The sequence below is a fragment of the Harpegnathos saltator genome, unplaced genomic scaffold, assembly GCF_003227715.2.
Source record: "Harpegnathos saltator strain DR-91 unplaced genomic scaffold, Hsal_v8.6 scaffold677, whole genome shotgun sequence".
Classification (NCBI taxonomy): domain Eukaryota; kingdom Metazoa; phylum Arthropoda; class Insecta; order Hymenoptera; family Formicidae; genus Harpegnathos; species Harpegnathos saltator.
The window spans coordinates 708,533-731,795 of record NW_020230512.1 but is presented as its reverse complement, the minus strand read 5'-3'; the positions used below and the strand labels follow the sequence as shown (position 1 = coordinate 731,795).

The 23,263-nt window shown below is 36.8% G+C and overlaps 4 protein-coding genes across 4 annotated transcripts; 1 reads left to right on the top strand and 3 right to left on the bottom strand.

Annotated features, from left to right (window-relative positions):
* Positions 1-3,990: 3,990 nt before the first annotated feature.
* On the bottom strand, positions 3,991-7,930 carry LOC112589964 (zinc finger protein 62 homolog). Its single transcript, XM_025305188.1, has 7 exons — positions 7,378-7,930; positions 7,017-7,283; positions 6,664-6,927; positions 6,388-6,567; positions 6,038-6,220; positions 5,610-5,870; positions 3,991-5,514 (listed from the first exon to the last, which is right to left on the bottom strand). The coding sequence occupies exons 1-7, from the start codon at positions 7,501-7,503 to the stop codon at positions 4,690-4,692; spliced, it is 2,106 nt and encodes a 701-aa protein (XP_025160973.1). The 5' UTR covers positions 7,504-7,930; the 3' UTR covers positions 3,991-4,689.
* Positions 7,931-10,556: 2,626 nt separating this feature from the next.
* On the bottom strand, positions 10,557-14,558 carry LOC112589965 (zinc finger protein Xfin-like). Its single transcript, XM_025305189.1, has 7 exons — positions 14,201-14,558; positions 13,840-14,106; positions 13,482-13,748; positions 13,131-13,394; positions 12,855-13,034; positions 12,424-12,684; positions 10,557-12,331 (listed from the first exon to the last, which is right to left on the bottom strand). The coding sequence occupies exons 1-7, from the start codon at positions 14,324-14,326 to the stop codon at positions 11,507-11,509; spliced, it is 2,190 nt and encodes a 729-aa protein (XP_025160974.1). The 5' UTR covers positions 14,327-14,558; the 3' UTR covers positions 10,557-11,506.
* A 123-nt stretch (positions 14,559-14,681) lies between these two features.
* LOC112589966 (uncharacterized) lies at positions 14,682-16,640 on the top strand. The gene is made up of 2 exons (XM_025305190.1): positions 14,682-14,871; positions 15,240-16,640. Exon 2 carries the CDS (start codon positions 15,730-15,732, stop codon positions 16,126-16,128), a length of 399 nt encoding a protein of 132 aa, XP_025160975.1. The 5' UTR covers positions 14,682-14,871; positions 15,240-15,729; the 3' UTR covers positions 16,129-16,640.
* A 3,319-nt stretch (positions 16,641-19,959) lies between these two features.
* Positions 19,960-22,293, bottom strand: LOC105188862 (zinc finger Y-chromosomal protein 1). The gene is made up of 4 exons (XM_011150540.2): positions 21,727-22,293; positions 21,379-21,639; positions 21,031-21,291; positions 19,960-20,943 (listed from the first exon to the last, which is right to left on the bottom strand). Exons 1-4 carry the CDS (start codon positions 21,856-21,858, stop codon positions 20,197-20,199), a joined length of 1,401 nt encoding a protein of 466 aa, XP_011148842.1. The 5' UTR covers positions 21,859-22,293; the 3' UTR covers positions 19,960-20,196.
* Between the last annotated feature and the right edge of the window lie 970 nt (positions 22,294-23,263).

The window sequence follows — 23,263 nt, the reverse complement described above, 5'->3', positions numbered from 1 at the left end:
GTTGTTACATATTTTTATATATCGTGTATTGTTATATATTTATATATATTTATATACTCATGTATTTTTAATTTTATGTACAGTACCGACCAAAAATATATCACTTTTAGGATGTTTTAGCATAACTTTCTTCGTAGTAAAGAAATTAGATTCATTTTTGCAACAGGTAGCTGGTATCATATATACTTTGTGCGTAATGTATGAGAAAATTTGGCAACATATATTATGATATTCAAAACACTATATTAATTGTCCCAAAATCGTGGATCACCTTTGTTTATATGTTATGGTTATGTATTTTGTCGTTAATTCAGCCCAGCTGTAAACATTAGTTAAGTAGTATCTTAGAAGATGGACGAACGACAATGAAAATTTGTCATAGAGAGTCGCAAACAAAGGCATGGAGAAATCTCCCGGCAGTAGGCTTCTCCAAATCAGCGATGATCAAGTTGTTTAAGAGCGTTTAAAGCTTCAGGAAGGTTTTGTTATATAAGAAAAAATACGGCCAACCTCATTGTACTCTTTTTCTCGGTGATCGTCACATTTTGCATACATCTTGCAACAATCTACATGTGACGGGCCCGGACATTACTAAAGAAATATTGAATCCAGAACAGTCAAATTCATCTGTACATAACATACAGTTTGTAAAGTAAAGTAAGATCGTGTACGGCATAAATGGCAGTTGGCTTGAAATATCGTCCTAGTATTTTGTGAACCGATAGATGAAATCTTTGTCGTGAACGCTTTGTCACAAAAGATTGAGTTGGCGTCGAACTCTAACCTAAGAAACACGTTAACCGCCATGAGTGCCGCATATGCATCGCACTACGAGGCTGTGTTCCTTTGTCCCCACCGCATAGGACCAAAAATTTCATATACAATAGCTGTTAAATACATGGGAAAGACAAAATCGTTCGTCGCTAAGTGTGTTCCGCAATATGAGAAGATAAAAAATGTCGATGACTTGCCAGAACGTGGCTCGATAGGCAAAGTGATGCCGAATATGGAAAAAAAATTGTGAATTTGTTTAAGCGGAACCCGACCTTAACATTGCGACAAGGAGCAACAAAATTAAAACAGAAGGGTATAGAAGTATCACATACAACTATACGTACCCATCTCTTTGCGCATAACCGCAAACATCGAAGCACAATGAAAAAACCACTATTAGGCGAGAAATGTGTGACGAATAGACTCGCTTGGGCAAAAGAGAATTTGGATCGAGATTGGAACAACGTGATCTTTATGGACGAAGCTTCTGTTTGGGGATATACTGCCATCCGACGCTCCTGGTCAACCTTGACCAATAAATTAATACAACGGACTGTTAAACACCATTTAAAAGTTCATCATTGGGGCTGTTTTTTGAAACAGGCTTTTGGAGCATTACATCTGTTTACATACAATTTAAATGCTCCGAAAATGCTTAAAATTGATAAGAAGTGTTTGTTGCCGATTGCTGAACGATGCTTCATAAAAAAAAACGAGGACTGGATCTTACAGGAAGACAACGACCCAAAACACCGGAGCAAACTTTGCGTCGAGTGGAAAGAGCAGTCTGGCATTGTCACACATGATTGGCCATCGCAGTCGCCAGATGCAAATCCCATTGAAAATGTGTGGGCATATTTCAAGCACAAGCTTCGAGGAAAGAGAGTGTGCACTTTGAAGCAGCTGACACGACAAAATTCGTCTCATTTGGAGGTCTTTACCGAATGGATACGCAGTCAACTTAGTGGAAAGTATGCCTCGGAGATGCCAGGCAATTACCAAAGCCGGTGGTGACTGGACTCATTATCAATGGTATAACATTTTTCTTCTCATGGAGTACAACAAATCCATGTACTTAAATATCATTAAAAATAAATTTTTCTATACATTAACCCCTATACGCTCTTACTTTGCAGACTGTATTTCTTTATCTTTTTATAAAAAAGGTTTAATACTATGTTTCATTTAGCACGTAAATAATAAAATATATATCTATGACGTACCTCATATAGCCATCCTTCAATTCTTCCATATGTCTCGTTTTTGTAGTCTACACAGAAAATTATGAACATGTATGTGCGCACATTCATGTGTACACACACCACGCACGCGAGAAAAAATACAAACTATTTTGAAAGCTGCGAATGTTAATGTTGAATCTTACTGGCCAAAGCTGTTGCCAAAGTTTTGGAAGGAATCGATGTTAAAGAACTGATTACCGATATTTGATCTGGTGTTGGTGCCGCGCCTGCAGGAGCTGAGCCTCCATCTGCAGTAGCACCTGCCAACAGCCAAAAGCTGCACCAACCAAGGAAGAGAAAAAAAAGAAAGAACCGGAAGAGGAATAAGACGATGACATGGGCTTAAGTTTCGATTAAGCTCAAGGATTGCACTATGTAGATCCATTCCTTTTATATGTATAGTTATACGTATTGTATTGGGTGAGTGCAAAAGTTCGTGCGGAGTTTGTGAGTAAAAGTCACACAGTGATTAGGCAAACAAAAATCTTTATTCAATCAATGATATATTCTCCATCGATTTCTATAATCTTTTCCCAACCTTCTGGCAGCATACGGATGTCTCGATCATAAAAACTGCGCGGTTTAGATTCGAAGAACGAAGAGACGCCGTTTTTTAAGGCCTCCAAAGAGTCAAAGTTTTTTCCATTTAAATAATTTTGCAATGACTGGAACAAGTGATAGTCAGATGGTGCGATATCAGGAGAATACGGTGGATGCGTTAAGACATCCCATTTCAGGCTCTTCAGTTTGCGCAGCGTCTTTTTCGAAATGTGTGGTCTGGCGTTGTCGTGATGAAAGACGACTCCCTTGCGATTTGACAAAATCGGACGTTTCTCTTTTATTTCTCGATTCAGATTGGTTAATTGGCGACAGTACTTGTCCGAATCAATCGTTTCGCCAGCGGGGAAAAGCTCGAAATAGATTATGCCCTTGCAATCCCACCAAACAGAGAGCATCACCTTCATCGGGTGCAAACTGGCCTTTGGCATTGCGTCACCACGCTCACCTGATTGTTTCCATGTCCGTTTGCGCTGAACATTGTTATAGAGGACCCATTTCTCATCGCCCGTCACTAGTCGATCTAAAAAGGACTCGTTATTGAGCCGCCCGAGTAAAGAAACGGCTGCAGAAATTCGCTTGATTTTGTTCTTCTCGGTCAGCAAATGGGGCACCCATATATCGAGCTTCAAATCGAGTCCCATCTTTTTTAAACGCCGAAAAGCAGTTGATCGGTCAACGTTTAGTGCTGTAGCAACTTCTTCTGTTGAAATTCGCGGTTTATTGAGCACTAAAGTACGCAAAACATCGTCATCAATGTCAGAAGGTCGACCAGAGCGTGGCTCGTCTTCAAGGTTAAATTCTCCGCGCCGAAATTTAGCAAACCATTTTTCCACAGTTCGTTTAGCTGGTGCTTCATCCTGATAAACATCCTGAATATTTTTTACGGCTGCGGCAACGTTTATTCCCTTCCGAAACTCGTAAAGCATAACATGCCGTAAATGCACCTTATCGATACTCATTTTTAAAGTGATATTTCTCGAAGCAGTTTGTATGAAAACAAATGATTTTTTTTTTAATAACAGCTGAAGACGTCACCTTTCCAACGTTATATAATATGTAGATGGAAGTATTAATGACAACACTTTACGACGCTTATAACTCCATCTATTGAAACTCCGCACGAACTTTTGCACTCACCCAATACAATAAATAAAACATTTTGCGCACGTGTATAAGGAAGAATAGAAAATGTAGAACTATTGCGAATATATGTCCAGGAACAAAACCACAATTCAAAAAGGGCAAATATATAATTCTACAAAGAAATTCCCTCTCGAATATTTTCTAAACGCGGATATCTTATATGCGTGTGCACGCATCAGCACATATGTACGTTTCAAGATGTAAGTTTGAGCGAGTGTGTGGAAGCTGAAGCATAGACTGTTTCATCACGGTTTTTATACTTTTTCTACGCTTAATTCGCCAGCCTGTTTATCGCTTGTCCATCTAGAAGTTTTGCAATAATGCTTCAATATCTACTAACATTATTCGATCGGAAGTTACTCCGAACATTTTTCCTTCCTCTTTCTATATAACTGCATAAAAACTGCGAATGGACAAATGCCATGACGTAAAGCTTGCAGAAGTAGAATCGTTGGCCCGTGATACAACGAATGAATTCCGCATACTGCCCTTCGTACTAAATATCTTATTGCAAACAGAACAAGTAATTGTCCTGTCAACATATATCAGTAAACGATTAAATAAACTTTACCTGTTTATGATATTGCCACAGATGATACAGGCTATTTTCGAATTTTTCTGCACATCCGTGTATCTTTTATAAAAAACTAGAGTTAGCATGATTATATTTTCGTCATTATTAAGAGTCATGCGAGTGATTATATTTTACGTTTTTCTTCTGATCCTATTCAAGTTTGAACTTCTTGTAACAGCTTTTATTAATAAATACGTAGTGGTAATTGTACACGTGCTTTCGTCCAATGTGATATTGCAAGTCCTGTTTTTTGTTAGATGTGTAATTGCAGTCGCTGCAGTCAGTTCTTCTATGGCCCTCTCAGAGATGATGTTTCAACTCTTTCTTTCTATCAAAACCTGAATCACATTTTTGGGCTCTTTATTGCTGTTTATTTCTTATTCTGGATTGTTTGATTCATGAGTCATTCTCCAAGGACGGCTCCGCGTTCGTACTTCCGCTTTTCTTTTGATTATTATGATGAACTCTTTGCATGTGTCGTATTAGATCACACTGAAGTTTGCCCTTCCAGTTACAGTTGGGCACAGTACACACGTAGTCGTAATTGTCTTCGTGCTTTCGTTTATTATGCCTTTCATAGCTTTGCCTGTGATTAGTTTCATAGCTGCAATGGCTGCAGTTGTATATCGTTCGACGGCCGTGGTCTTTTATTAAGTGATCTATTAGCTCTTTCTGAAAACGAAACCTTCGGTTGCAGACTGGGCATAGTGCAGGTTTTCTTTCATACGTTTCAACACTGCTCTTTCTGGTGGAATGTTTGCCGCACGGATGACTCTCTGAAGACAGTTTCAGGTCCACAATATTGCTTTTCTCTTGTTCATTAGAATGCTTAACATGCATGTGATTCCACAGACTTGTTCGTGTTTTGTACGCCTGTTCACAGCCGGGTTCAGTACACGGGTAGTCGTAATTGTCTTCATGCATTGATTTCCAATGACTATGATAAAGATAGTAGAAGTTGGTTTTGTAGTTGCATTGGCTACAATTGAATTTTGCCTGAATTCCATGGACTTCTGCTAGGTGATGCATCAACTTTTGGTTGCCAGAGTGCTCTTGATTACAAACTTGACATTTCCAATCTAATTTGAACTTTTTTTTGTTACTATTTATGCTGGTATATTTGGCGCAGGGCTCACTCTCGCGAGACGGTCCCGGCGCTGAACTATTACTTTCCTTCTGGACATTAGGATAAACGCGTCGTACGTGGTCCTTCAGATTTTTCTGTAAATTATAAACAAAATTGTACTCTTACTAAGAACACATATCATCGTTCTTGCGCTTTCGTATAATGTATAATATTTTCGCAGAGTTACTACATCATTGGTTTCGTAGGCGCGATGTTCACAATGGGGCATTAAACGTTGGTGGACATCCTTGTAGTGATATGTCAATGTTAACGTTCCATAAAACCTCTGGTTGCAAACAGTACATTCGTAAGGCATATTGTTTTCACTGCAGCTGTTTCTGCTGGAATGTTTGCCATACGTATCACTCTCCCAAGACGGTCCCGGCTCCGCACTATTATCTTCTTCCTGGATGTTTGGATGAACACATTGTACCTGGCTCTCCAGAAGCTCCTGCAGGTTATAAAGAAAGTTATAGTCTTACTGAGAACACATATAACCATTGCGTTTTCCTATAATGTATAATATTTTAGCAGAGTTATTTCATTGTTTGTTGGGTAGTTGCAATATTCAGATTGATGAATTAAATACTTGTGGTCCTGCATTAAGTGATTCGTCACCTCATTAATTTCACGGAACTTTTGGTTGCAAACATCATATTCGTGAAGCATGTTTTCAATGCAGCTGTTTGTCTTAGAATGTTTGACGCCCGGGACACTCTCCCAAGACGGTCCCGGCTCTGCACTATTATTTTCTTCCTGGATGTTAGGATGAACACATTGTACCTGGCTCTTCAGATGCTCCTGCAGATTACAAAGGAAGTTATAGTCTTACTGAGAACACATAAAACCATTGCGTTTTCCTATAATGTATAATATTTTAGCAGAGTTATTTCATTGTTTGTTGGGTAGTTGCAATATTCAGATTGATGAATTAAATACTTGTGGTCCTGCATTAAGTGATTCGTCACCTCATTAATTTCACGGAACTTTTGGTTGCAAACATCATATTCGTGAAGCATGTTTTCAATGCAGCTGTTTGTCTTAGAATGTTTGACGCCCGGGACACTCTCCCAAGACGGTCCCGGCTCTGCACTATTATTTTCTTCCTGGATGTTAGGATGAACACGTATGTGGCTCTTCATATCTTCCTGCAGATTATAAAAAGGTTATATCCTTACTGAGAACACATATAACGGTCTTTGCATTTTTGTACAATGTATATAATGACATTTCCGCAGATTTACTTCATCGTTAGTTCCGTATATGCAATGTTCACATTGGTACATTAAACGTCGGTGGGCATTCTTGTAGTGATATATTAATCCATATCTTTTATGAAACCTTTGGTTACACACATCACATTCGTAAGGCCTATTGTTTTCAATGCAACTATTTCTGTTAGAATGTTTGCCGCACTGATCATCCTCCCAAGAAGGCCCCGGCTTCGCACTATTAGTTACCTCCTGGATGTTTGGATGAACACATCGTATGTGGCTCATCAGATGTTTCTGCAGATTGTAAAGAAAATTACGGCTTTATTGAGGGCACATGTAACCGTCTTCGTTTTGTACAATGTTTAACAATTTTGCAGATTTACCTCATCGTTGAATTCGTAGTTGCAATGATCGCATTGGTGCATTACACCTTTGTGTTTCTGCTTTAAGTGATTCGTCAACTCATTCTCTCTACAAAACTTTTGGTTGTAATCGTCATATTCGTAAAGTATATTTTTGCGCTCTTGAATGCCGCTGCTTGTGCTGGAATGTATGCCATACGTGTTACTGCTTAAAAATGGTTCCGGGCCTATAATATTACTTTCTTCTTGTTTTTGTGAATGAACACGTATATGGCTTTCCAGTTTTTTCTGCACATTATAAACAAAGTTACAGTCTTACTATGGACTAGCGACATGTATAATTGTCTTTACGCTTTAGTATAATATACTTTTACAAGATTACCTCATCGTTGGTTTTATTGTTGCCATGGTCCCATACTTTTATCCAACATTCTTTGTCCTCAATGAGGTGCTTTGTGAAATTCATCTGACTGAACCTTTGTCCGCAGCAAATACATTCGTAGGACATATCCACTTTTTAATGCTACTCCCTTTTTTTAACGTTTGCCGCACGGATCGCTCTTCAAAGTTGTTCCGTTTTCTCTCTATCGATTCTCTCCTAATGGAGATTTTGACTTTTAAAACTTGCTCGGCGCAATAATCTGTTTGTATAACTACACCGCTCAACTTTATTTTTCTTCGTGATTCGACTTATTATTAGTACCTCTGAAAGATTTTTTGTGCACTTTGTAAGATCGACGAACGACTATTTGAAATTATTAGTAGCTGTGATATTCACAATATCGAAAAGCGAGATATCAGACAAACAGAAAAGGTCGCGTCAGCTACAATCGGCTGCGAAACAGTTTGAACACTTTCTTCAAGAGGGAAACATATGAAGTAACCGTCGCGAGTCACCAATCATAAACTTACGCGCGGTGATCGGTTATGATAAGAATTAAACTCTTACACAGTTGTTAAGCAAGTGCTGTCTGAGCGAAGAACGATCCGAAGACAATCTTCGGAAAGAGCTGTTTACGTTGTTCACAAAGGCGGAATATTCAAACGAAATATAACTGTCTTATGTATTGCTACCTTGTATATATTGTGATATGTTTTGATACATACTATATGTCGTTACATATTTTTTTATATCGCATATTTTTATATACTTATATATATTTATATACTGTTGTATTTTTAATTTTATGTACAGTACCGACCAAAAATATATCACTTTTAGGATGTTTTAGCATAACTTTCTTTGTAGTAAAGAAATTAGATTCATTTTTGCAACAGGTAGCTGGTATCATATATACTTTGTGCGTAATGTATGAGAAAATTTGGCAACATATATTATGATATTCAAAACACTATTAATTGTCCCAAAATCATTGATCACATTTGTTTATATGTTATGGTTATGTATTTTGTCGTTAATTCAGCCCAGCTGTAAACACTAGTTAAGTAGTATCTTAGAAGATGTACGAACGACAATGAAAATTTATCATAGAGAGTCGCAAACAAAGGCATGGAGAAATCTCCCGGCAGTTAGGCTTCTCCAAATCAGCGATGATCAAGTTGCTCAAGAGCGTTTAAAGCTTCAGGAAGGTTTTGTTATAATAAGAAAACACACGGCCAACCTCATTGTACTCTTTCTCTCGGTGATCGTCACATTTTGCGTACATCTTGCAACAATCTACATGTGACGGGCCCGGACATTACTAAAGAAATATTGAATCCAGAACAGTCAAATTCATCTGTACATAACATACAGTCTGTAAAGTAAAGTAAGATCGTGTATGGCATAAATGGCAGTTGGCTTGAAATATCGTCCTAGTATTTTGTGAACCGATAGATGAAATCTTTGTCGTGAACGCTTTGTCACAAAAGATTGAGTTGGCGTCGAACTCTAACCTAAGAAACACGTTAACCGCCATGAGTGCCGCATACGCATCGCACTACGAGGCTGTGTTCCTTTGTCCCCACCGCAAAGGACCAAAAATTTCATATACAATAGCTGCTAAATACATGGGAAAGACAAAATCGTTCGTCGCTAAGTGTGTTCCGCAATATGAGAAGATCAAAAATGTCGATGATTTGCCAGAACGTGGCTCGATAGGCAAAGTGATGCCGAATATGGAAAAAAAATTGTGTATTTGTTTAAGCGGAACCCGACATTAACATTGCAACAAGGAGCAGCAAAATTAAAACAGAAGGGTATAGAAGTATCACATACAACTATACGAATCCATCTCCTTGCGCATAACCTCAAACATCGAAGCACAATGAAGAAACCACTGTTAGGCGAGAAATGTGTGACGAATAGACTCGCTTGGGCAAAAGAGAATTTGGATCGAGATTGGAACAACGTGATCTTTATGGACGAAGCTTCTGTTTGGGGATATACTGCCATCCGACGCTCCTGGTCAACCTTGACCAATAAATTAATACAACGGACTGTTAAACACCCTTTAAAAGTTCATCTTTGGGGCTGCTTTTTGAAACAGGCTTTTGGAACATTACATCTGTTTACATACAATTTAAATGCTCCGAAAATGCTTAAAATTTATAAGAAGTGTTTGTTGCCGACTGCTGAACGACGCTTCATAAAAAAAAACGAGGACTGGACCTTACAGGAAGCCAACGACCCAAAACACCGGAGCAAGCTTTGCGCCGAGTGGAAAGAGCAGTCTGGCATCGTCACACATGATTGGCCATCGCAGTCGCCACATGCAAATCCCATTGAAAATGTGTGGACATATCTCAAGCACGAGCTTCGAGGAGAAAGAGTGTGCACTTTGCAGCAGTTGACACGACAAAATTCGTCTCATTTGGAGGTCTTTACCGAACGAATACGCAGTCAGCTTAGTGGAAAGTATGCTTCAGAGATGCCAGGCAATTACCAAAGCCGGTGGTGACTGGACTCATTATTAATGGTATAGCATTTTTGTTTTCATGGAGTACAACAAATCCATGTACTTAAAAATCATTAAAAATAAATTTTTCTACACATTAACTCGTGCAGGCTCTTACTTTGCAGACTCTATTTCTTTACCTTGTTATAAAAAAAGTTTTATATGTTTCATTTAGCACAAATAATAAAATATATATCTATGACGTACCTCACATAGCCATCCTTCAATTCTTCCATATGTCTCGTTTTTGTAGTCTACACAGAAAATTATGAACATATATGTGCGCACAACCATGTATACACACACCACGCACGCGAGAAAAAATACAAACTATTTTGAAAGCTGCGAATATTAATGTTGAATCTTACTGGCCAAAGCTGTTGCCAAAGTTTTGGAAGGAATCGATGTTAAAGAACTGATTACCGATATTTGATCTGGTGTTGGTGCCGCGCCTGCAGGAGCTGAGCCTCCATCTGCAGTAGCACCTGCCAACAGCCAAAAGCTGCACCAACCAAGGAAGAGAAAAAAAAGAAAGAACCGGAAGAGGAATAAGACGATGACATGGGCTTAGGTTTCGATTAAGCTCAAGGATTGCACTATGTAGATCCATTCCTTTTGTATGTATAGTTATACGTATTGTACAATAAATAAAACATTTTGCGCACGTGTATAAAGAAGAATAGAAAATGTAGAACTATTGCGAATACATGTCCAGGAACAAAACCACAATTCAAAAAGGGCAAAAATATAATTCTACAAAGAAATTCCCTCTCGAATATTTTCTAAACACGGATATCTTATGTGCGTGTGCACGCATGAGCATATGTGCGTTTCAAGATGTAAGTTTGAGCGAGTGTGTGGAAGCTGAAGCATAAACTGTTTCACCACTGTTTTTTATGCTTTTTATACGCTTAATTCGACAGCCTGTTTATCGCTTGTCCATCTAGAAGTTTTGCAATAATGCTTCAATATCTACTGACATTATTCGATCGGAAGTTATTCCGAACATTTTTCTCCCTCTTTCCATATAACTGCGTAAAAACTGCGAATGGACAAATGCCATGCCGTAAAGCTTGCAGAAGTAGAATCGTTGGCCCGTGGTACAACGAATGAATTCCGCATTTTGCCCTTCGTACCAAATATCTTATTGCAAACAGAACAAGTAATTGCCCTGTCAACATACATCAGTAAACGATTAAATAAACTTTACCTGTGTATGATATTACCACAGATGGTACAGGCTATTTTTGAATTTTTCTGCACATCCGTGTATCTTTTATAAAAAACTAGAGTTAGCATGATTATATTTTCATCATTATTAAGAGTCATGCGAGTGATTATATTTTACGTTTTTCTTCTGATCCTATTCAAGTTTGAACTTCTTGTAACAGCTTTTATTAATAAATACGTAGTGGTAATTGTACACGTGCTTTCGTCCAATGTGATATTGCAAGTCCTGTTTTTTGTTAGATGTGTAATTGCAGTCGCTGCAGTCAGTTCTTCTATGGCCTCCCCCTCTCAGAGATGATGTTTCAACTCTTTCTTTCTATCAAAACCTTAATCACATTTTTGGGCTCTTTATTGCTGTTTATTTCTTATTCTGGAATGTTTGATTCATGAGTCATTCTCCAAGGACGGCTCCGCGTTCGTACTTCCGCTTTTCTTTTGTTTATTATGATGAACTCTTTGCATGTGTCGTATTAGATCACACTGAAGTTTGCCCTTCCAGTTACAGTTGGGCACAGTACACACGTAGTCGTAATTGTCTTCGTGCTTTCGTTTATTATGCCTTTCATAGCTTTGCCTGTGATTAGTTTCATAGCTGCAATGGCTGCAGTTGTATATCGTTCGACGGCCGTGGTCTTTTATTAAGTGATCTATTAGCTCTTTCTGAAAACGAAACCTTCGGTTGCAGACTGGGCATAGTGCAGGTTTTCTTTCATACGTTTCAACACTGCTCTTTCTGGTGGAATGTTTGCCGCACGGATGACTCTCTGAAGACAGTTTCAGGTCCACAATATTGCTTTTCTCTTGTTCGTTAGAATGCTTAACATGCATGTGTCTCCACAGACCTGTTCGTGTTTTGTACGCCCGTTCACAGCCTGGTTCAGTACACGGGTAGTCGTAATTGTCTTCATGCATTGCTTTCCAATGACGATAATAAAGATAGTGTAAGTTGGTTTTGTAGTTGCATTGGCTACAATTGAATTTTGCCTGAATTCCATGGACTTCTGCTAGGTGATGCATCAACTTTTGGTTGCCAGAGAGCTCTTGATTACAAACTTGACATTTCCAATCTAATTTGTACTTTTTTTTGTTATTATTTATGCTGGTATATTTGGCGCAGGGCTCACTCTCGCGAGACGGTCCCGGCTCTGAACTATTACTTTCCTTCTGGACATTAGGATAAACGCGTCGTACATGGTCCTTCAGATTTTTCTGTAAATTATAAACAAAATTGTACTCTTACTAAGAACACATATAACCGTTCTTGCGCTTTCGTATAATGTATAATATTTTTGCAGAGTTACATCATTGGTTTCGTAGGCGCGATGTTCACAATGGGGCATTAAACGTTGGTGGACATTCTTGTAGTGATATGCCAATTTTAACGTTCTATCAAACCTCTGGTTGCAAACAGTACATTCGTAAGGCATATTGTTTTCACTGCAGCTGTTTCTGCTGGCATGTTTGCCATACGTATCACTCTGCCAAGACGGTCCCGGCTCCGCACTATTATCTTCTTCCTGGATGTTTGGATGAACACATTGTACCTGGCTCTCCAGATGCTCCTGCAGGTTATAAAGAAAGTTATAGTCTTACTGAGAACACATATAACCATTGCGTTTTCCTATAATGAATAATATTTTAGCAAGATTATTTCATTGTTGGTTTGGTAGTTGCAATATTCAGATTGATGCATTAAATATTTGTGGTCCTGCATTAAGTGATTCGTCGTCACCTCATTAATTTTGCGGAACTTTTGGTTGCAAACATCATATTCGTGAGGTATGTTTTCAATGCAGCTGTGTTTCCTGGAATGTTTGACGCCCGAGTCACTCTTCAAAGACGGTTCCGGGTCTATAATAATGCTTTCTTCTTGGTTGTTAGAATGATCACGTATGTGGCTCTTCATATCTTCCTGCAGATTATAAAAAGGTTATATCCTTGCTGAGAACACATATAACGGTCTTTGCATTTTGGTACAATGTATATGGTAACATTTCCGCAGATTTACTTCATCGTTAGTTCCGTATATGCAATGTTCACATTGGTACATTAAACGTCGGTGGGCATTCTTGTAGTGATATATTAATTCATATCTTTTATGAAACCTTTGGTCACAAACATCACATTCGTAGGGCATATTGTTTTCTATGCAGCTGTTTGTGCTGGAATGTTTGCCACAGGGATCACTTTCCCAAGATGGTCCGTGCTCCCCACGATTACTTTCCTTCTGGACGTTAGAATGATAAAATTGCATGTGGCTTTTCAGATCCTCCTACAAATTATACACAAAGTTACAGACTTACTGACAATACATGTAACCGTCCATGTGTTTTCGTACAATGTATTTTTGCAGAGTTACCTCATTGTTGGTTTCGTAGGCGCAATGTTCACATTGATGCATCAAACGTTGGTGGACATTTTTGTAATGATATATCAATTCTAACTTTCTATGAAACCTCTGCTGGCAAACTTTACACGATTCGTAAGGCCTGTTGTTTTCAATGCAACTATTTCTGTTAGAATATTTGCTGTACTGACCATCCTCCCAAGAAGGTCCCGGCTGCGCACTGTTAGTTTCCTCCTGGATGTTAGGATGAACATATCGTATGTGGCTCATCAGATGTTTCTGCAGATTATAAAGGAAATTACGGCTTTACTGAAGACACATGTATCCGTCTTTGAGTTTTGTACAATGTTTAACACTTTTGCAGATTTACCTCATCCTTGAATTCGTAGTTGCAATGATCGCATTGGTGCATTACACCTTTGTGTTTCTGCGTTAAGTGATTCGTCAACTCATTCTTTCTACAAAACTTTTGGTTGTAATCATCATATTCGTAAAGTATATTTTTGCTCTCTTGAATGCCGCTGCTTGTGCTGGGATGTATGTCATACGTGTTACTGCTTAAAAATGGTTCCGGGCCTATAATATTACTTTCTTCTTGTTTTTGTGAATGAACATGTATATCGCTTTCCAGTTTTTTCTGCACATTATGAACAAAGTTACAGCCTTACTATGGACTAACGACATGTATAATTGTCTTTACGCTTTAGTATAATATACTTTTACAAGATTACCTCATCGTTGGTTTCATTGTTGCCATGGTCCCATATTTTTATCCAACATTCTTCGTCCTCAATGAGGTGCTTTGTGAAATTCATCTGACCGAACCTTTGTCCGCAGGAAATACATTCGTAGGACATATCCACTTTTTAATGCTACTCCCTTTTTTAACGTTTGCCGCACGGATCGCTCTTCAAAGTTGTTCCGTTTTCTTTCTATTGATTCTCTCCTAATGGAGATTTTGCCCTTTTACAACTTGCTCGGCACAATAATCCGTTTGTATAACCACACCGCTCAACTTTATTTTTCTTCGTGATTCGACTTATTATTAGTACCTCTTAAAGATTTTATGTGCACTTTGTAAGATCGACGAACGACTATTTGAAATCATTAGTAGCTGTGATATTCACAGTATCCAATAGCGAGATATCAGACAAACAGAAAAGGTCGCGTCAGCTACAAGGCTGCGGAACAGTTTGAACACTTTCTTCAAGAGGGAAACATGAAGTAGCCGTCGCGAGTCACCAATCATAAACTTATGCGCGGTGATCGGTCATGATAAGAATTAAACTCTTATACAGTTGTTGAGCGAGTGCTCTCTGAGCGAAAAACTGTCCGAGGATAATCTTCGGAAAAAGCTGTTTACATTGTTCAAATAGGCGGAACATTCAAAAGCAATATAACTGTATGTATTGCTATTTTGTATATATTGTGATATATTTTGTTACATACTATATGTTGTTACATATTTTTATATATCGTGTATTGTTATATATTTATGTATATTTATATACTCATGTATTTTTAACTTTATGTACAGTACCGACCAAAAATATATCACCTTTAGGATGTTTTAACATAACTTTCTTTATAGTAAAGAAATTAGATTCATTTTTGCAACAGGTAGCTTGTATCATATATACTTTGTGTGTAATGTATGAGAAAATTTAGCAACATATATTATGATATTCAGAACATTATATTAATTGTCCCAAAATCGTCCGTGGATCACCTTTGTTTATGTCATGTTTATGTATTTTGTCGCTATTTCAGCACGGCTGTAAACATTAGTTTAGTAGTATCTTAGAAGATGGACGAACGACAATGAAAATTTATCATAGAGAGTCGCAAACAAGGGCATGGAGAAATCTCCCGGCAGTTAGGCTTTTCCAAATCAGCGATGATCAAGTTACTTAAGAGCGTTTAAAGCTTCAGGAAGGTTTTGTTATAATAAGAAAACACACGGCCATCCGCATACTCTTTCTCCCGGTGATCGTCACATTTTGCGTACATCTCGCAACAATCAACATGTCACGGGACCGGACATTATTAAAGAAATATTGAATCCAGAACAGTCAAATTCATCTGTACATAACATACAGTCTGTAAAGTAAAGTAAGATCGTGTACGGCATAAATGGCAGTTGGCTTGAAATATCGTCTTAGTTTTTTGTGAACCGATAGATGAAATCTTTGCCGTGAATGCTTTGTCACAAAAGATTCAATTGGCGTCGAACTCTAACCTGAGAAACACATTAACCGCCATGAGTACCGCATGCGCATCGCGCTACGAGGCTGTGTTCCTTTGTTCCCACCTCAAAGGACCAAAAATGTCATATGCAATAGCTGCTAAATACGTGAGAAAGTCAAAATCGTTCGTCGCTAAGTGGGTTCAGCAATATAAGAAGATCAAAAGTGTCGACGACTTGCCAGAACGTGGCTCGATAGGCAAAGTGACGCCGAATATGGAAAAAAAAATTGTGAATTTGTTTAAGCGGAACCCGACCTTAACATTGCGACAAGGAGCAGCAAAATTAAAACAGAAGGGTATAGAAGTACACATTAATCCGTACACGCTTTTACTTTACAGACTGTATGTCGTCGCCTGTAAGACGCAGGTCTACATGGTCGACGACCTGTTAAGAAGCAATTCATTTCTGTGAAGAATCGAAAGGCGTAAATAGAGTTCAAAGTACGCCTTAATTGCACGTCACGGCAATGGTCTGACGTTCTCTGTACTCCACATGAAGCAAAGACTACTTTCTGAGAGATTATTTTTAGAAAAGTGAAGTGGTATTTAGTAAGACTATGGATTTTATTAAAAATTATTATTGTAAATTAGCGGAAATGCACATACAAATTCGAATACTTTCGATATGCGACGAATATTGATGCGCTATAGTCATTCTTCACTCCAATGCATATACACCAGTTATTTGTCTCCAAAGAATGACATGTTGTAAAGCAATTCTAATAATGATGTGGAACGTTTCTAAGATGTTTCAGGACGTTGAATAAAAAAATGTGTTCTGACTATTTAACAAATTTTGTTATACAGGGTCTTTTAGACCACCAACGACAACCGTCTTGTTTTCGAAAAATATACATTATAGAAAAAATTGTTATATAAAAGCTGTCAAGGTTGTGAAGATTACTTTCAATTTTTTTTAATAGATCTCTCCCCTTTTTATTGCATATTCTTGTAGCGCAACTCGAGAGCTCCTCAAGACACTATTATAAACTATTTTTTATTACGTATATTACAAGTTGTTGGATTAGAAATGATCGGGTTTATATTTCTTTTGTGATATACAAAGTATGGAAATATATTGGCATGTTTCTGACTATTTAGAAATATTCGAAATGCCTGCCACCTTGATAAACACATTGCTGCAGCCGTGTTTTAACACTGTCAGTAGCTCATAAAACTTCCTCGGGGCTCAGTAATTGGCAAGCGTCTCGGATTCGCTCCATCATGTTGTCTCTCTTTGTTGGATAATGCAAAAATTAACGTGACAAGTATCATAACGATAGATATTCAAAATCCTCTAAATTATTGTTTGACTTGTTATTAATCAAAATTCTTTTAATTGATTCATGAGGACGCATAGTAGCAGCAGTAAGGATTAGCTATTTTTCACCTCTCTAGGCCGTCTAATTTCCTGCTTTTGATTTTATTGAGGCTGAAACACACCACTTGTTGGAACCCGAAAGAAAAGACATCTAAAAACTTCCCGAGACTGTGCGATTCTCGTTGTGGGTACCTCTCTCTGTACGGATGTGCGGCTGCTTTGTGATTTTGATGATATTCATTCAAAATCATAAGCATATCAAAACCTTTCTCATTTAAGAACATATTTCCTACGTTGATTATGAACCATAATTGCATGACAAATGATAAATTTCTGTTTGTATCAGTTTCATATCTTTCTTTAAATGGTCTACGACAAAACATATTTATGTTATTTGATATTTACTATATCAATAGTCAGAAATATATAAACAGTCAGAACTAGCGCAAAAACATTTTCATACTCTGTATATCACAAAAGAAATGTAAATTCGACCATTTTTAATCTAGTACCTTGTAAAATACTTAATAAAAAATAGTTTGTATAATAATAATGTCTTGAAAAGCTCTCGAGCTACGTTACAAGAATATGCAATGAAAAAGTTTGGATTCCATTAAAAAAATTAAATGTGACCTTCATAGGGTCTTGACAGCACTGTATAAGATAATATTGATGCTATTGTATAATACGCTGTTTAACATTCTACATTTTTTCTATATAACATATTTTTCTAAAATGTATATTTTTCCCAAAAACGGCTAGCATGCATGGTGTGAAAGATCCTATATATTAAGGTTTTATTATAAACACATAGATGATATATATAACAGAGATGATATATATAACAAAAATATATTAAAATTTACATATAATCAAATCTCAGTGCAAGACACAACATCTAAGAATAAATATAAATGAAATTAATATGTCAGTCATATACCATACAATTGGCACTAAAGTATTGAACTATAGTAACATTGCATGAATACAAAGTAATATATAAGTTACTGTAAAATAATGCAACATAATATTATATAATACAATAAAAGACAGTATATGTATGCGTAATCTTATATTCCTATGCTATGCCATGTTTACTAGCAATATCACCATGACAATTTCATTCAGTAAAAGTTTGTAACATAAATGTTATATTTAAATGTCAACATATATGTTATAATATACATATATAATTTTTTCTTTTTATTATATCCTAGTCAAAGCACAAACTAATACAATGAAATTATATCAATGCCACAATATCTTATTAAATGATGTAACCATAATTTGCATAACAATATACATATATAATGTATGTCATATAGCCATCCTCCAACTCTTTCCTGTGTATCGCTTTTTTTAATCTACACAGAAAGTTGGATGTGAACTTGCGTGTACACACATGAATGCACGTGCGCACAAATGTGCGCACGCACGCATGCATGCACGCACGCACGCACGCACGTACGCACGCACGCTCGCACGCTCGCACGCTCGCACGCTCGCACGCACGCACGCACGAACACGCACACGCACACGCACACGCACACGCACACGCACGTACACGCATATGTACACGCACGTACACGCACGTACGTACGTACGTAAGAAAATATACGAAATGTAGAATTATTAGGAACAAATGTTGAAGGATAAAAATAAATTTTAAAAAGGGCTAAAAATATAATTCTACAAAGGCATTTGTTTGGAATGTTTATTAAACGTGGGCATTGTCTGCATGTGAATGCATTAAGCGTATATGTGATTGAGCGCATGTGTGTGTGTTTGTGTGGAATGTGTAACTTATGCATAAACAGTTTCATCGCGCCCTTCTTCTATTTTCTCTACACTTGAAACGACTGTCTGCCTCTTGTGCTTTAAAAAACTAGAGCTTACATGACCATATTTTCGGTACTAATAGGAATTATTCCAGTGATCATATTTTACTTTTTTCTTCAGATCTTATTCGTGTTTGAACTTCTTATGGTAGCCTTCCTTATTATATACCTCGTCATAGTTATGCATATGCTTTCGTGCAGTATGATATTCGTGCAAATGCTGTTTCATGTTAGATACACAGTGTCCCAAAAGTAACGGACCACCCTAATAACTCTTCAGTATTAAAGTTTTAAGGAAAATGATCTGGATGAAAGCTGTAGAGATTTGAGTGAGATATCATATGATGACATTAACTTTAACCTTGACCTCTATTTTCAAGGTCATTTGAAGGTCAACTTGCATTTTTTAAATGGGAACCCTTATTTTTTATTACACTGTCTTTTTCTACTAATTAATATGAACAACTTTTGTTTAAAACATTTTTTTATTTGTCTAACATTTTTTGAGATATTTGAGGAAAACTTGATAACTTTGTCAATATTTAACTTATGATATCTCGCTAACTATTTGTCGGAAGAAAAAGTGGTACTAGACTTTCTTGTTTTATTTAATCTCAAGAATATATTGTTACAATAGCGCCCTGACTTTTGTTAACTTACTGACTTTTAGAAATTTCAAAATCATTAAATTAACAAAAATCAGGGCGCTATTGTAACAATATATTTTTGAGACTAAATAAAGTAAGAAAGTCTAGTACTACTTTTTCTTCCGAGAAATAGTTAGCGAGCTATCGTAAGTTAAATATTGAAAAAGTTATCAAGTTTTCCTCAAATATCTCAAAAAATATTAGACAAATAAAAAAATGTTTTAGACAAAAGTTATTCATATTAACTAGTAGAAAAAAACAGTGTAATAAAAAATAAGGGTTCCCATTTAAAAAACGCAAGTTGACCTCCAAATGACCTTGAAAATAGAGATCAAGGTCAATGTCAAGATCATCATAAGGTAGCTCACTTCAATCCCTACAACTTTTATTTAGATCATTTTCCTTGAAACTTCAATACTGAAGAGTTATTAGGGTGGTACGTTACCTTTGGGACACCCTGTATAATTGCAAACGTCCAGTTATATATGTGAGGTCCTCCCAGTAGATAGTGTGGTAGTGTTTCAAATATTTATACCTATCGAAATCTTAGTTGTAGCTTTTACATTGGTGAGGCACATATAGGTATACGATTTTCAATGCTTCTACTTCCTGTAGAATGTTACTGCATAGGACGATTCTACTGCTATTCGGCACTAATGGTTTTCTTCTGATTATTAAGATAAGCATGTTGCATGTGTTTTTCCAAATACCTTTTTATGTTTTCTGTTACAGCCGGCCTCAGTACACACATAGTCGTAACTGTGCATACGTGCGATGTGTTTTTGAAGATCGTTCCTTCTGTTGGATCCGTACTTGCAATCGCTGCAGTTGAATGTTGTCCGACATCCGTGGACCTCCATTAAATGATGCATCAACTTTTGCTTTTTACTGAATCTTTGATTACAGACTAGGCATTGCGTGGGATTTTTTTTGTATATTTCATTGCTACCGTTTTTGTTGGAATGTTTGCCGCATGAGTCATTCTGCGAAGACGGTTTTGAGCCCGCACTATTGCGTTCCTTTTGTTTGTTAGAATGAACAAATCGTATGTGCCTCGTTAGATCCCTTTTTACTTTGAACTTCCATATACAGCCTTGTTCAGGACATATATAATTATAATTGTTCTCGTGCACTCGTATAATATGATATTGATAGTGTTCCTTCTGGTTGCTATCGTAGTTGCAAAGGCTGCATCTATATAACTTACGTTTATGAACCTTCATTAAGTGATGTATCATTTCTTGCTTTCTATGGAACCTTTGATTGCAAACATCACATTCATGAGGCATATTATTTTCAATGCAGCTGTTTCTGTTGGAATGTTTGCCGCACGGATTACTTTTCAAAGACGGTTTCGGGTTTATAATATTGCTTTCTTCTTGTTCCTTAATATGATCACGTATTTGGCTTTTCAATTCTTCCTGTAGATTATAAATAAAGTTACAGCTTTACTAAGGACACATGTAACTGTTTTTGCGCTTTCGTATAATGTATTTTTGCATGGTTACCTCATCGTTGGTTTCGTAGTTACAATGCTCATATTGGTGCATCGAATCTTTATAGTTCTCCATTAATTGATTCGCTAACTCATTCTTTCTACGGAAGCTTTGGTTGCAAACATCACATTCGTGAGGCATATTGCTTTCAATGCAACTGTTTCTACTGGAATGTTTGCCGCACGGGTCACTTTCCAACGACAGTTCCGCTTCTATAATATTGCTTTCTTCTTGTTTATTAGAATGATTATGTGTGTGGCTCTGCAGAACCTCCTGTAGATTATAAACAAAATTACAGGCTTACTAAGGACACATGTCACCGTCCTTGCACTTTCGTATAATGTACTTTTGCAAGGTTACCTCATCGTTGGTGTCGTAGTTGTATTGTTCGTATTGGTGCATTAAATCTTTGTGTTCCTCCATTAAATGATTCGTCAACTCATTCTTTCTACGGAATCTTTGGTTGCAAACATCACATTCGTGAAGCATATTATTTTCAATGCAGTTGTTTCTGTTGAAATGTTTGCAGCATGGATCACTCTCCAAAGACGGTTCCGGGTCTATAATATTGCTTTCTTCTTGTTCGTTAGAATGATCACGAATATGGCTCTGCACATTCTCCTGTAGATTGTAAACAAAGTTATAGAATTATTGAATGTACATGTAACAGTCCTTGAGGTTTCGTATAATGTACTTTTGCATGGTTACCTCATCGTTGGTTTCGTAGTCGCAATGGCTCATTATCTCTATCCAATGTTCAGCGACCTCAATGAGATGATTTATGAAATCCATATAATTGAAGTTTTGTCCGCAAGAATTACATTTATGAGACATATTCATGTACTTTTTAATACTGTTCCCTTTTCTTAACGTTTGCAGCACGGATCGCTCTTCAAGGACTGCTCCGGTTTCTTCCTATCGATTCTCTCTTAATCGAGATTTTGTCCTTTCACAACTTGCTCGGCGTAATAATCTTTTTGTACAATCGCACCGCTCAACTTTGTTTTTCTTCGTGAATCGACTAATTATTGGTACATTCCAAAAAGATAAGTTTTGATACGCACTACGTGTGTTCGGCGAGCGAGTATTTGAAAATTTCAGTAGTTATAATATTCACAGTATCTACGAGATATCAAACAAATAGAAAATTTTCCGTCACGTACACTCGGCTGCGAAACAATTTGAGCACTTTCGAATGAGAGAAACACATGAAGTGACCGTCGCGAGTCAACGATGATGAACTTACCCGCGGTGATCGGTTATGATAAGATTCAAAGCCTTACGCAGTTGTTGAGCGAGCGTTCTCTAAGACGAGAATTATCTGAGGGCAATCTTCGGAAAGAGCTGTTTACATTGCTCAGATAGGTGGAATATTCCTACATATATATATATACATATATATATTTATGTATATACAGGGTATCCCATTTTAATGTCCCACCCCAAATAACTCTTCAGTATTGAAGTTTCAAGAAAAATGATCTGAATAAAGGTTATAGGAATTTAAATGAGCTACCTTATGATGACCTTGATTTTAACCTTGACCTCTATTTTCAAAGTAATTTGAAGGTCAACTTGTGTTTTTTAAATAGAAGACTTTATCTTTTATTATACTGATTTTTTCTACCAATTAATTTGAACAACTTTTGTTTAAAACATTTTTTTATTCGTCTAATATTTTTTGAGATATTTGAGGAAAACTTGATAACTTTTTCAATATTTAACTTACAATATCTCGATAATTATTTGTCGGAAGGTAAAGTGGTACCAGACTTTCTTACTTTATTTAGTCTCAAAAATATATTGTTACAATAGCGCCCTGACTTTTGTTAATTTACTGACTTTTAGAAATTTCAAAATCATTAAATTAACAAAAATCAGGGCGCTATTGTAACAATATATTTTTGAGACTAAATAAAGTAAGAAAGTCTAGTACTACTTTTTCTTCCGAGAAATAGTTAGCGAGCTATCGTAAGTTAAATATTGAAAAAGTTATCAAGTTTTCCTCAAATATCTCAAAAAATATTAGACAAATAAAAAAATGTTTTAGACAAAAGTTGTTCATATTAACTAGTAGAAAAAAGACAGTGTAATAAAAAATAAGGGTTCCCATTTAAAAAACGCAAGTTGACCTCCAAATGACCTTGAAAATAGAGGTCAAGGTCAATGTCAAGATCATCATAAGGTAGCTCATTTAAATCCTTATAACTTCTATTCAGATCATTTTCCTTGAAACTTCAATACT

Bases quoted from the DNA above. Each gene is read 5' to 3' on its own strand.
- LOC112589966 (XM_025305190.1), top strand. From the start codon at position 15,730: ATGAGTACCGCATGCGCATCGCGCTACGAGGCTGTGTTCCTTTGTTCC.
- LOC112589965 (XM_025305189.1), bottom strand. From the start codon at position 14,326: ATGTCCTACGAATGTATTTCCTGCGGACAAAGGTTCGGTCAGATGAAT. The intron at 13,749-13,839 runs GTAAATCTGCAA...TATAATCTGCAG, and splicing joins ACTACGAATTCAAGGATGAG to AAACATCTGATGAGCCACAT. The intron at 13,395-13,481 runs GTAACTCTGCAA...TATAATTTGTAG, and splicing joins CCTACGAAACCAACAATGAG to GAGGATCTGAAAAGCCACAT.
- LOC112589964 (XM_025305188.1), bottom strand. From the start codon at position 7,503: ATGTCCTACGAATGTATTTGCTGCGGACAAAGGTTCAGTCAGATGAAT. The intron at 6,928-7,016 runs GTAAATCTGCAA...TACAATCTGCAG, and splicing joins ACTACGAATTCAACGATGAG to AAACATCTGATGAGCCACAT. The intron at 6,221-6,387 runs GTGACGAATCAC...TGTAATCTGCAG, and splicing joins AGTTCCGTGAAATTAATGAG to GAGCATCTGAAGAGCCAGGT.
- LOC105188862 (XM_011150540.2), bottom strand. From the start codon at position 21,858: ATGAATATGTCTCATAAATGTAATTCTTGCGGACAAAACTTCAATTAT. The intron at 21,292-21,378 runs GTAACCTTGCAA...TATAATCTACAG, and splicing joins ACTACGACACCAACGATGAG to GAGGTTCTGCAGAGCCACAC. The intron at 20,944-21,030 runs GTAACCATGCAA...TATAATCTACAG, and splicing joins ACTACGAAACCAACGATGAG to GAAGAATTGAAAAGCCAAAT.